General features: G+C 28.9%; 2 protein-coding genes across 3 annotated transcripts; both read left to right on the plus strand.

Moving 5' to 3' along the window:
- The first annotated feature begins 3,205 nt into the window (after positions 1-3,205).
- LOC121232051 (mitochondrial pyruvate carrier 1) lies at positions 3,206-6,144 on the plus strand. Of its 2 annotated transcripts, none has more exons than XM_041117414.1 (5): positions 3,206-3,321; positions 4,397-4,519; positions 4,673-4,727; positions 4,816-4,951; positions 5,837-6,144. In XM_041117414.1, exons 2-5 carry the CDS (start codon positions 4,424-4,426, stop codon positions 5,874-5,876), a joined length of 327 nt encoding a protein of 108 aa, XP_040973348.1. In that variant the 5' UTR covers positions 3,206-3,321; positions 4,397-4,423; the 3' UTR covers positions 5,877-6,144. The 2 variants fall into 2 exon arrangements, with proteins under 2 accessions (XP_040973348.1, XP_040973349.1); XM_041117415.1 differs by having other exon boundaries at positions 3,210-3,387.
- A 3,068-nt stretch (positions 6,145-9,212) lies between these two features.
- LOC121232322 (subtilisin-like protease SBT1.5) lies at positions 9,213-11,402 on the plus strand. The gene has a single exon (XM_041118066.1). The coding sequence runs from the start codon at positions 9,213-9,215 to the stop codon at positions 11,400-11,402; it is 2,190 nt and encodes a 729-aa protein (XP_040974000.1).
- The last annotated feature ends 3,617 nt before the right edge of the window (positions 11,403-15,019 follow it).

Consider the following 15,019-nt stretch of genomic DNA (forward strand, 5'->3'; position numbering starts at 1 on the left):
ACAGAAAATATTTTACACAGCTTCATTCAAACACCAGAAAATATTTTCAGTAAATCATTTTCTAGAAAAGTAAATTATTTTCCAGAAATCATTTTCCGAAAAATATTTTACTGGCAAACAAACAGACCCTAAGTGTTATCTATTTTATAGATACCTTCCTTTGCATGTGAGTATCTACTTGACCTTGAGGACTTAGAAGTACCTACAAAGAATAATTTCAGATTATGTATTAACAACACAACCTAGCGGGTTGGGCCATGACAAATAAATAGAGGCTTAACCCTTCAATCAATATTTGGGGTTTGAATTTAGTAACTCTTATATTAAGGTTTAAACTTGTTTTTTGAGTCCAAGTTAATCTTTGAATTTGGTAATTATTTCCATATTGGGGCCTAAACTAGGTAATTATTCTTACATTGGGGCTTGAACTATTTTTTATCCAAGTTAGTCCTTAAACTTGACAATTATTCTCATATTGACCCTAAACTTTAGAATTTTCAAGAAAATACGTTTTTTATTTTTTAAATTTATTTTTATACAAAAATAATAATATAAAAAAATTAATATGAGTCGGGTCAGACTCAGGTTTTAGTACTTTTATTCGGGCTGAGCTTGAGCAAAAATTTAAACTCATTTTTCGGACCTATATTTTTGTCCAAACTCTCCCACTTTTTGAACAGGTCTTGAGCCTGACTGAATTGCCCAATCCATGGACAAGTCTAAGACAACTTATTTTTTTTATCAAATTTCTCATGCTTAATGGGTATTTTCTCCGCACCAGTGTTTCCATAAAACTAGAAAAAGCCACACCAACAAGGCAACAACGGCGTTTAACAAAATCCAAGTGTTCAATAGATGATAATAATAAGTGTAGGGCTCAATCAAAAACACCCAATCTCGATATATGGATAAAAAATCGAACTGAAAAAGAAGCAAACAATAGTGATTGTAGAGACCTCCTTTTCTTTCACAATATAAGTGATTGTCTAATTAAAAATATCGTGATGTCGATATATTTTGTGATTGTTTTATTTAATAAATTGTATTTCAAAATTATTTATTTTAAGTTGTGGTTTTAGTAATAGATTAAAACAAATTTATAGTAAATGTGATTAGAAAAAACAATACAAAATCGAGAATCAAATTTAATAAAAAATATATATATACTTATGTTGTGAAACTTTTTGAAAGGGTTCTTATGCTTGTTAGATGATATTATTCAAAGGAATCAAACTATCCTTCAATGGTGGGAAGTTACTTACCAATGTGAATGCTTGACATGATTTTAGTTGCTTTGAAATATTACTTATAAACTCAAATAAAAATGCATTAAATTTATATTGATGGATGGAGATGGAGAAAGAAGGAATAGGATTACAAGTTTTTGGAGGAACCTTTTGGTCTGGTGGTGATTTTGCAGAATAGTCTACAAGGTAGACGAATTTTTCATTATCTTCACGAAGTGTACCAATATTAAGATCTTGATTAGGGTGAAATTAGAATTTTTTTTAAGGGGTTGGAGTTAAATTTTATTATTTATATTATTATTAAGCTATTGATTAAGTTGGTGTCAACTTCAACTGGATAATCAATTCAGTTAAGAAAATTATGAAAATATCCTTAAATAAATTTTATTATATGAGAGTATTTTAGTTTTTTATTTTATTTTAAAAATTCAATAAAAATATACATATGATGAGCTTTGAATTCAAACCAACTACATTTGTAAAACTTTTAATTTACCACTCAACTAAAGTTTTGCTTTAATATTTTAATATATTTTAATTATATTTTGCACAATTCATTACTTCTATCAATTGTATATCTATATTATTATTTAATTGTCTGACTGAGTTGGTGTCTCCTCAACTGGATCACCAATTTGGTTAGAAAAATTATAGAAATGCCCTCCGTAATTAAAATAAGTTATATTATTGGAATGAACATTGATATTTTTATTTAAGAAATGAATAAAAATATGCATATGGTAGGATTTAAACTCAAACCAATTGCATTGGTAAAACCTTTAATTTACTATTCAACTAAAGCTTTATTTTTTTTATTTTTATATTTTTATACAGTTTAATTTTATTATGCGCAATTTATTTTGTTATCATATATATTTCATGTGTTATTATTAATTAGTTTCAAACCATACAGTTCATTATTTATTGTATGTTACTTTAAACACGCATTTATATTTGAAGTATGTGGTTTCCACATGCATTCGCATGTGATGGGATTTCTAGTATTAATAATGTATTTGTTGAGTCAGTGTCATAAGTTAACTCGACACCAACTTATAAACAATTTAATCTCTTTTTTTAAATTTTAATATCATACATGTATCATGTGTTATTATTAATTAGTTTCAAGCCACGGATTTCATTATTTATTATATGTTATTTTTAAACACACATTTGAATTCTATATTTGTGATTTCTACACATACTCATGTGTGATAAAATTTCTAATTTTCAATATGTAAATTTATTTTTCTAAATTTATTAAATACAAAAAAGACATAAATGTTCTCAATATAACATTTGTTACTTTATGAATGGACTTTTAGTATTTTTTTGATTGAGTTAGGGCGCTGTTGAAGGGTGACACAAATTCAATCTATCACTAATATAACTAGATTATAATACACCCATAATATGGATAAGAAAAATCTATATAAAAAAATTTATATTAAGAGTAATTAAAGCTTTGGTTGAAATTGTTAACTTAAAATTTTAAAACTCTAGTTAAATTCCTAACATAATATTATTTTATTAAAAACATGAAAAGGTAAAATGTACAACCGTATTAATATTTGTTATTATGTATGTGAAAAGATATTTTAATAATTTCTCAATTGAGTTGTACTTGGTTGACTAGAGGCACAAAATATAAAAGTATCACGGAAATTTTTATACTAAAAACTAGATTGCAAGTTATTTTTTCTACTAAAAAAAATAACAAATTAATCTATGTAACTAATAATTTCAATTGAAAATTTTATCCATTAAAAAATACCAAAATTGCTAGTTACTAAAATTTTATTTTTTTTAATAATAAAAATAGATAAATTTTTAATAAAATATTATTTTATTTTATCTAAAATATAAAAAATAATTTATCTATTTTTTAAAATTAAAATAACTAAATACAATTAATAATTAATATAAAGATATCCACTCCAATGGCTTAATATAAGTACCAATAATTAAATTACGCCCAACATTCTCTCCTACCAAAACATATTATTCAATCTTCATCCCTTGTAACCGCCGGCCGTCTTTCACTTCTCCAGCGATATCATTTTTTCCCGTCAAGGTACCGACTTTACTTAAAAACCCGTTCATACACACATCTATCATCTTCATCGTCGGCGCCTGATCTGTAATTAGCTGAAAATTTTTACTTGCTTTTCGATCCAGTTTCTTTTAATTATGAGAATTTTTTTATATTGATTTTCTCTTAAATTTTGAGTCTTTGACGCTTCGCGATAAGTTGCAATGAATTGCTATCTTTTTTCTTTCTTTTTCTGAGTTCCTATTCGCTGATTCGGTGCGTTAGGGATTTTTAGATCCAACTCATTTTAGAAATATACTTTGCTTGTCTTATTTTATATCTTTATGATTATTTCGATTTTGATTGAATAATAAATTCATATGTTTTTATAAGGGATTTGTTGACAAGTTCCCTAACAAGATTTTTATCTACAAGTGACTGATATTTTCACCGTGTTTCTGGTTTCTGTTAATATTAGAAACCGGAGGTGTTTGCTTTCTGTTCTAATAAACTCTCCAGTTTTTGCAAATTAGAAGTATTATATGATAGAGAGGGCGAGAGGGACTGCGTTTTAATCTGATTGGTTGTTTATCATTTGCTATGTTGAGATTTGGGGTCTTAACTTAAGCATAAAGATTTCCACTTAGATTTATTGGTAATTAGCTAGTTCTTCGTGATTGTACAATTGCCCAATTCCACTCACTAGCCTACCTGTTAAAAACCTGATGTTTATAAAGAACCAGGAAGCTTAACTATTAATTTATGGGTTTTTGAATAGGTTTTATTCATATATGATGGTTACACCAACTGAATGGGATAATGGCTTAGACCTTGTGGCGAAGCTTTGTGCTTATGTAGCATCATTTAACTAAGAAGAGTCTTAAATGATATGTAGAATTTGACTTTTCATAAGTAAAATATATTGTTCAGGAGGTGGCATTTTTGTTGCTTGTTAGGATGGTTTAAAAACTTATCCCAGCTTCTAGAGTGATATGCGTGGTAGTACTTTCAAATGATTATTGTAATCTGCTGATTCTGCAGCTGAACTTTTGTTGTTTTTGAAATTTGATAATTTGTAATAGTTCCTATTTGACTTCTAAGTTTTATACCATTGCAGAGCTACTCTCAGCAGAATTTGTCACAGATGGCTTCTTCCTTCCGAGCATTCTTGAACAGTCCAGTTGGTCCAAAAACAACTCACTTTTGGGGACCTGTTGCCAATTGGGGATTTGTTCTTGCTGTATGCTTAATTACCAACAATTTAAGATTATACAAATATAGGTTTTTAATATGTTAAGTTATTCACCCTTTGGGCAAAATTGTGCTGCATCTAAGAAAGATTCAACTTTGTGCTTTATGACTCATGTTTGAACATTATTGGTTATTGTGTTAGGGACTGGTGGACATGAATAAGCCGCCAGAAATGATTTCTGGCAACATGACTTCAGGTTAAAAATAAAAGGTAGTTTGAAAAAGCTTTGTATTTCCTTTGGTACGCAAGTTTCTAATTTTTTTTCTTCGTTTCTTGTATTGCAGCAATGTGTGTCTATTCAGCATTGTTCATGAGGTTTGCATGGATGGTACAGCCACGAAACTATCTTCTGTTGGCATGCCATGCTTCAAATGAGACAGTACAGCTCTATCAACTTTCACGTTGGGCTAGAGCTCAAGGGTAAGTATGGTGTTTGTATACATGTAGTTCGTGTTGAGCTGATGTCTTTTCTATGCAATTACCATTGTGTTCTCCAATCTTGTTTTACCCTTTCTCTGTTTTATATCGATTGCTGCTTACCATCTTTAGAAATGCTTGTGGGAGAGTTTCTCCTATAATTTGCACGCATATTCAAGGTTATGACCAAATCATATACTAACCTTACTTTCAGATAATTTCAAGAGCAGGATTTATTTAGCTTGTTACTGCCGAAGTGAAATTTCTGATATGAAGTATTGAAGATAATGCTTATGTTCTCTTAATAAACAAATAATTGGGATAATATGCATGTGCTTGCAACTGTGTAATTTTGCTACTATAGGGCAAAGGCATTTGGTTTTTGCTTTATTTGAATTTAGAGAAGTATGTTAAGTTTATATATTGGGTAAAATATGCCGTGAGTCTCAGTATTCTTCACAAATTTAGAATTTAGTCACTCTACCTCTCAGATATCAAAATTCAGGTCCAGTTGTTAACATTGTTGAAATTTTTTTGTTAAATTTGTTAATGCGATATTTTGAAATTAAAAAAAATACTCACTTGGTATTCATGTAACTAAAGAAATGATGTAATGAACTTGAATTTAACAAAATAATTTTAACAATGTTAACAGTTGGACCTAAATTTTGAAATCTGAAAGTTGAACTAAATTCCTAAAAGTAAAAGTACAGGACTAAATTTCAAATTTATGAAGAGTACAGTGACTTATGGCATAATTTAATCTTATATTTATAAATTACTGTAAACGTGTTTCATATATTCTGCCTTATAAGAGAATAATATTTGTTTGTAGTGGTGAAAGGCAAGTTGCAGTATATCTAATATAATTTTTCCAATGTTCTCTAGGTATTTGTCTGAGAAGAAAGAGGAAGCCTCACCTCAGTAAAGAACCTTTCTTTCCAAGCTGCTTTTCTTTCCATTTTGAGATTCTGCTATTTTCTTGTGATCCCTGTAAGAATCTATTCTGAGCTTTACTTTATAAAGAAATTGATTTAATTCAACCTTCATTTGGCCAAAGCTTAAGCACACGAGTAAGCTGATTACTGTTAAGTGGAATCATGATCGGCCGCCTTTCTTATTATGCATGAGTGGTAAAACAGCTTAGAATTCTACAATCACTGTTGATTCAATAAAATTTTTCTTGATTTAGCTGACCATAATTGTATAATGTGCAATGAGGTAGATTGAAAGTCTTATACGTGATGCATCATCCTCGTGATACCTTACGGGTAGCAGAATTTCATGTTGAAATTCAAAGCATTTCGATTTTCTCTATTTTTTTAAAATTTTATGAATTTTTTTAATATTATTAAATTAAACTAGACAAACCAGTTGAAATGAGAACCTGTGGTCTGATCGGTTTGACCATCAGTTCGGTTGTGAAAGCCTTGCATATTCTACGCTTTTGCTTCTTATTTCGGATTTTAACTTCATACTTGCCTCCCATTCTTTTGGTGCCTTCTTTTTGCTACCCCTGTTTGCTTTAGATGATTTCTTTCTTTTTGTAGGCTGTTTTAGTTAGGACTTACATCTGCATATAAGAGAAATGGCAGTGAAAATTAGCAGCCACAATCAGTATGGTAATAGGGTTACCTCATACTTAAATGGTCAAAATGGTAAATGCCATATCTAATATCATAAATTTTTTTAACCTAGTGTAATGGGCAAAATGCAAACCTTAAAATAATCTATTTGAACCTAGATGCTTTAGGATTTTCCACTTTGAATGCGAGTATGAATCTAATAGGTTTTTCCTAGTTGTAAGGATTTTGGGCTAAAAACTAAACTAGTGCTAAAACATGAAGACGATTATTTGCTCAAGGAATCAAGGATCGCTTCAATGTGAATGGTTAATCCCAATGTTTTTAAATTCTGGATCAGTGGTTGAATCAGTCATATTATTGGTTTATCAGTTTAATTAGAAAATTATTAAAAATAAAAAATAGGTTCAATTGAATTTTTAGTCGGTTTAATCGGTTTGTATTGGTTTTTAGTCTAATTGATTCAAAGCCATTTTTTGAATCGATTTTTGATCTAATTGGTCTGATTAGTTGGTTTGATTTGGTTTGATTTGGTTCGTGTTTGGTTCAAATATCTTTGGTTAATCTGAATAAAATTCAAAAGAAAACTTAATAAAGCTAATTAATATTTGATTTATTCTTTGTATCCGAAGAAAAAAAGAAAGCTTGGGAATTAAAGGAATCAAATTACAGATTGCAGATAATTATTTTACATAGGGTGTTTTGCCGTGACAAGAGTTGTTGAAGGCCGGGATAAATTTAGTCATTGTATTTTTAAAGAAATTAAATAAGTATAAATTATAATAGATTTAATATTTATTATTTAAAAAATATTTTTTAATTATATTAATTTAATTAAATAATAAATGACATTCTTTAATTAGTAAATGTTAATTCTATTCCAATTTAGTTTTATTTAATTCTTTTTAATTAATCCATTTAATAGTAAAATGACTAATTTGATCAGATTTTTATAATAGGACCTCTCAAATATATTCAGTAAAATAATATATCCTAAATTATAATATAAATACTAAAAAAATTTACGTTATGTATATAACAATTTAATTAAAAAATAATGGGAGTAAAAGAAAGAAATATATATAACTACTAAATATTAAATAAAAATAATGTTATTTATATTTTAAAGAATATGGACTAATGGAAAGTGTTTGGTCTAATCATTTAAAATTATGAGTAAATTTAGACAAATTTGATATTAATATGTTTAGTTGGGCCGGACTTATTCAACTATGTATTACGCTAATAACATAAATGATTTCGACCTAATTCATGAGTACTTCTAATAGCGATTCAATGGGTCAAACATCAATCTTAATGTATATGTGTTTTCATTATTTTTAGGTCTAAAAAGCCCTTAAAAAGTTTTTTTTAATCAATTAAGCTCATTGACTTAATTCGCTCTCAATTAAGCCTCTACTGTTGACCTAAAAATAATAATTAAACACCTCCGTTAACGAAAATTGTCTTCAACTATATCAATGTTTAAAATAAGCTGACATGACAAATGAGATATATGAGATGACGGTACATGGTAATCACAAATTTAATCATTCATTTTAATAAAATTTATAAAAATTATTAAGAATTATAAAAATTAATAAAAATATTAAAAATTATAAAAAAATTACAAGTCATTATAATAATATTTAAATTTTATAAAAATAAGAAAATTATAAAATATTAAAAAGTAGAAAAATTATAAAAACATTATAATTATGCCAACCTTCTTATTTTCTCATATCTTGGTTTGTTATATCAACTAATGTTAACGATCAATGTAGTCAAAGGTGACTTCCATTAACAGATGAATTTAATTAAATTTTTTAGGTTAACTGTAAAAATTTAATTGAGTGCGAAATAAATCAAGAAGCTTAATTGAAATTTTGATTTTTTTCTTAAGAGCTTTTTAAACTTATAAACATTGCCTGTATTAAGTGGAAAACATACATAAACCAGTTGTTGCTAAACCTTAACATTCGTATTGTATATATTTCTATCAATTTTGTATGACATCTAAACGGCTCGGTTTGAACAATAAAAAAAAAGATAAGCTTATACTTGTTAATTGTAAAAGGAAAAATAACACTTTCATTAACTAATTCTCCTCATAACTAATGAATATAATAGAGATATTGTCTTTTATAAAATAAAATTAGCCCTAAAAATATGCATTGATGTCAATTTCTAACATAAAAAAAAACCACGATATTAACAAGCACACGTTCATGTCGACAACTCAATCTTCCATTGCCTTTTGAATGCTTCTCAAAGCAAACAGCTCATTCATTGGGGCTGGGGGGTTTCTCCATATTTGTTTAAAGGCAAAGAGGTTTAATAATATCGTCAATAAAGGCAAAGATATCAACATCACTATATATATATATATAACATTGTTTAAATGCCGGCCTCGTACAAGGTTGAAGTCAATCTTGATGAACAAAACTTGGGAGAAATCAACAAATAAAAGATTGAAGATGGAGCCAAAACCAAGTTGGATTTAGTGATCTGCAATACATAGATATATGTGTGTGTGAGGGGGAGTGATAGACCATTATCAAACACATATATCTTCCTAGTCTAGCTATTAGCCCATCTGCTAGACTAGAAAGATGAGTATATGCAATCACTCCTTGATTGTGTCTTTTTTGTTGGTTTTGTTGCTTGGAATCAATAATGCAATGCCAGAACATGAAGAATACAAGACATACATAGTCCATATAGATCATTCGCTTAAACCTTCATCTTTCTTGACCCATGAGACCTGGCACCGAGCCATCCTGCGATCTTTGTCAAACTCAGACAAAGAGATGTTGCTTTACTCGTACAATCATGTCATGCATGGCTTCAGTGCTAAGCTCACACCATCTCAAGCATCAAAAATCAGGAAATCTCCGGCTCATATTGCTATAAACGAGGAGAAATTTGGCAAATTGTTCACTACACACTCCCCTCAGTTTATGGGATTAAGGCATTCTTCTGGGTTGTGGAATGCATCATCATATGGTGAAGGTGTGATAATAGGATTGATTGATACAGGCGTTTGGCCTGAGAGTGAAAGTTTCAACGAGAAAGGAATGCCGCCAATTCCTACAAGGTGGAAGGGCAAGTGCCAGAATAATACAACTAATCCTTTTCCTTGCAATAGAAAACTCATTGGTGCACAAGTATTTATGAAAGGGAATCAAGCTGCTGGTAAATCAAACTCACCAGATCATTCACCACGAGACGTCTTCGGACATGGAACACACACATCGTCAACCGCGGCAGGTAACCTTGTACCAGGTGCAAGTCAATTCGGATATGCAAAAGGGGTAGCTCAGGGTATTGCACCAGGTGCACATGTTGCTATGTACAAAGTAACATCTGATGGATTTATTGCTGAAAGTGATGTTCTTGCTGCTATGGATCAAGCGATTGTAGATGGTGTTGACATCATGTCACTATCTATAGGTTTTGAACAAACACCTTATTTCCATGATGTCATAGCCATTGCTTCTCTTTCAGCAATAGGGAAGGGGATTGCTGTTGTTTGCGCTGCTGGGAATGATGGAGCACCTTACAGTACACACAATGCAGCACCATGGATTACCACAGTTGGGGCTGGGACACTTGATCGAAGTTTCACTGCAACAGTGACTTTAGGGAATGACCTAATATTTGAAGGAAAATCAGAGTTCCCAGAACGTGTTGTAGTTATAGATACACCTTTGTATTATGGACAAGGTGATTCTGACAAAGCATTATGCAGTAACGGAGCACTGAAAGAGAGTGAAGTCTTCGGAAAGGTGGTCATCTGTTATAGCAATAACACTAGTAACATTTTTTATCAAGCGGAAGAGCTAGCAAGAGTTAATGCAATTGCAGGAATACTTGTTACAGATGTTGATTGGTCCCGTTTTGGAATTGATGGACTCAGCATCCCAAGCCTTATTTTACCATCCTCTTCTGGTGCTTTGATAAAAAAGTATGTTACAGAGGCAGCTGACGAGGCAAGAGTAAAATTCATGAGATTCGTGTTTACAAGTTTTGGCACAAAGCCGGCACCACAAGTGGCTGATTTCTCTTCGAGAGGACCAGACCCCATTAACCCAAACATTCTAAAGCCAGATATAATTGCTCCAGGGGTCCAAGTGTTAGCAGCATTCCCACCATTAATTCCAATTGAAGGAATGGGCAACTATGAAGTAGCTACAGATTACGCATTATTATCGGGCACATCAATGGCAGCACCTCATGTTGCTGGAGTGACAGCTTTGCTAAAAGCTATTCACCCTGAATGGAGCCCAGCAGCTATCCGATCAGCCTTGATGACCACAGCAAACACCATTGACAACAATAGAACTACTTTGACAAACCAATACACTAACCTACCCGGAACACCTCTAGATTATGGGGCAGGTCATATCAATCCGAACAAAGCAATGGATCCTGGACTCATATATGATATAGATTGGCAAGGTTATGTTGATTTCTTATGTGGCCTAGGCTATGATGATGCTGAGATGAGAGCTATTCTTAGACAAAGCCAATGGACTTGCAACCAAGACGGAACTGACATAAACTACCCATCTTTCGTTGCCATGTTTAGCAAAAATGCTAGCGCTCCAAATGTAAAGAACTTTACCAGAGTTGTGACAAACGTGGGAGATGACCAATCAGTTTACCAGGCGACTGTAGAAGCAACTCATGGGATGACGATTAAAGTAGAGCCTACCACTCTAACCTTCACAAATAAATATCAAAAGCAAAAGTTTGTTGTGAGTGTGCAAATGGATGGAAAAGCTCCTCCGGTGGCCTATGGTTATCTAAAGTGGGTTGATCAGAATAGCCATATCGTTGCAAGTCCTGTGGTGGTCCTAAATTCCTAACATACATAATAATAATAATAATAATAATAATAATAATAATAATAATAATAATAATAATAATAAGATGTGCTTGTTTATCATGAAGCTTTAAGCCTTAAGATAGACCAGCCAGTAATAAATTCATGTGGAAGTAATGTTCTTGGTAGAAGACAAATTATGTTTTCAATTTCCTAATTTTGTTTGAGCAAGAAAACTTGAAGTATTATTTGACATTATGCATTACTTTTCTAAAATTGATTATTTTGAACGTGGAGGTGAACTTTTGATTCCAAGCTTTTCATTTTTAAAAAATCTCAGAAAACTTTAGGGTAAATTAATTTAGGGATATTGAGATCAAGATATGTGCCTATGAGATGAAGTCTAATGCTATGTTTGGTTTCAGAAAATTTTAGGTAAAATACATTAATAATCATCCAATTATGTTTTTTTCTTTTTTTCGTCACCTACATATGAAAAGTTACAATATGATCACCCAATTATTTTTTACCTAATTATTAAAGTTACAAAATAATCACCTAACTATTCAATTTTGTCTTTTTTGGTCACTAATTGGCTAACGTACAAAATCGAAACACCCAAAAATTCAACATAAGTTAGGTGACAAAAAAAAAAACAAAAGTATATAGTTAAATGATTAATTTATAACTTTTCATAGCTGAGTGACCAAAAATAAAAAGAACAAAAAAAAGATAATAGAAAGATCATTTTATAACTCTTCATTATTAGGTGATTACTACTATAATTTACCTAAAATTTAAAAAATGATGTTTAAAAATTGTTGAATTCCTAAAGAACATCAATCTAGTAATGTGTATGGCCCAAAAGGGTAAAATAAATATAATATTGATTAAATTCCTAGGGAGTCTAGCAAAAATTAGTAAAATGAAAGTACTTTTGGGTAAATGGCTATCCACATGAAGTGCTAACGCAAAAGTTGGGTAATACAAATTTTTTACTACCACAAATTATATGAAAATATTTATTTTAATATTTTTAAGTGTATTTAACATTTTTAATATAAATCGAGTTTAAATAAAATTTTTAACTCAGAATCAAACTCAAATTTAAAAAATAAAGTTAAAATTCTAAATTAACTTGAGCCGAATTAACCGGTCTAAATAATGACCTTTATTTATCCATGTCCGCATTTGAAATGATTAAGATGTAGACTTTTGCATGTCTACCACTTTCTACGTTTGAAAAAGACATAATGAGACATTAGATTGGCTGGCAGCTATTCTCCATTGATTCTTTTGCTTTCACTACTTGCCCCTCTTTACTCATTTTTAAGAGCGGAAAGTTAAATGCTCCGTCTACTTAACGTTTTCTTACCATAAAAATAAATAATAGAATAAATTATTAAAATAGTCACTTTTATTTATCTCAAATCATATTTTAGTTACTTATATTTAAAATATTATATTTTAATCATTTACATTAACATGTTGTCACATTTTAGTCACTAAGCTGTTAATTACAGCTAACAGTATAACAGTAAGCTGACGTGACACATTAAATCATCATTTCAAACAAAAATTTTAGGTAAAATTATATAATTGGTCCTTATATTTTTTTCGTTTTGAATAATTTAATTTTTTTTTCTTTTATATTCTTTTAACTTTTCTTTTTTTTTCTTTATTTTCCATTATCTTTTGCTTCTCCCTCAGTTTGATTGATCTTTCCAATTTAAATTGTTTTAAAAAAATAAAACGACTAGTTTTAACAAATGGAAAACATAGAAAAACTACGTTAAAATAAATAGAAAAGGGAGGAAAATAGAGGGAGAATGAGAAGATAATGGAAAATAAAGAAAAAAAAAAGAAAGTTCAAAGAACATAAAAAAATTTGCTCAAAACAAAAAAAAATATAGGGACCAATTAGATAATTTAATCTAAATTTTTTGTTTGAAATAATGATTACTGTGCCACATCATCTTATCGTTACACCGTTAACGACAATTAACGCTCAATGATTAAAATGTTGCAACATTATAATGTAAATGATTAAAAAGTAATATTTCAAACATAAGTGACTATTTTGATAGTTTACCCTAAAAAATATGATTTGATACTTCAATTTGGTATTTTTTATGTAATATTGTATTATTTTTATTTAATATAGTATTTGTATTTGACAAATATTATATATTTAGATTAAAATGAAAATTTCCCACCGTACTATTAGTGAGTGTTGAAATTTCTCATTATATTTTATTTTGATTAATAATTGTCATTATACATTGAAAATATGATTAAATTTATTACACAACTTTTATGTCATTGAATTTTAAGAGTAAACTTTGAAATTTACTAAATTTTGTCATTAATATTAATTTTGATGATTTAAAAATAAATTTTGATAAGAATTTTTTTTCAAATATTTTATTTTAATAGCTAATAATAAATAAATTAATAAATATTAAAATATAATAATTAACATAGATATTTTATTTAATAAAAATGTCTTCAAAATAAAAAAATGATAAAAAAATAAGTTTACTTTTTATAAATAAATGTTTTTATTTATTTTTTTGACATATTAATTAATTATTTTTAAGTTTTAAATTATAATATTATTTTTAATTAATTTTTTCTCAGAAATCTTTTTTAAATTAAATTGAATAGTAAAATTCAATCAAAAATCAAATTTTAGAGGTAAAATTCAATATAAAAGGGTTAGTTTACAAATTTACCGTTATATTTTAAGTTAAATTTGAAAATTTTCACTATATTTTATTCTAATTTGATATTATGCTTTTGAGGGAAAGAATTTGAGAGTTTTTATCAAAATAATATAAAATTTTTAATTACGAGAATAATATAAATTATTTACGTACATACAATTTATAGTATTTTTTAGAGCCGCGCCACTTTAAATTTTTTAATATATTTTTTAAATTGGGAATGTGTTCCTTAATTAAATAATAAAAAACCGGTTTTGATAAATTAAAAAAAAAGAAGAAGCTGGCTTTGATTAATGTGTAAGGCGCAGATTCCAAAGCTTTCTTTTCTTCTTAAGTAAAATAATCAATTTTATTTATATTATATTATATTTTAATTATTTATGTTTAAAATATTATATTTTAGTTATGTATTATAACATTTTAGTTACTAAGCTGTTAATTTTTGTAAATAATATAACAGTAACCTGACATCGCATGTTAAATCATCATTTCAAATAAAATTTTTAGGTTAAATTATACAATTGATTCTTCAGATTTTGTCTTTTTGAGCAATTTAATTTTTTATTTTTTATTCTTTAAAAAAAAATTCTTTATTTTTCATTCTCTTCTGCTTTTCCATCTGTTTTCCTCCCTTCTTCATATCTTTTAACATATTTGTTTCTATATTTTACATTTGTTAAAACTTCTTTTATGTTTATGAAAAAAGAAAATACGGAAGTTGAAATCAAAATAATATGTTTCACATATTCTCACCTCCATAATTACAAACTCTCATCGTCCGTTATCGCTTTAACGAATTAATTTGAATATTTTAATTACATTGTCCACAAACTCGCCTCAATTGAAAACCTTGTCAGTCGTGACTTATGGAAATCCACCCTCAACAAAGTTTCCCGAGCCAGTCCATAAGCCTCCTAACCAACCCCTACAACCA

The sequence above is a fragment of the Gossypium hirsutum genome, chromosome A07, assembly GCF_007990345.1.
Source record: "Gossypium hirsutum isolate 1008001.06 chromosome A07, Gossypium_hirsutum_v2.1, whole genome shotgun sequence".
Lineage (NCBI taxonomy): Eukaryota > Viridiplantae > Streptophyta > Magnoliopsida > Malvales > Malvaceae > Gossypium > Gossypium hirsutum.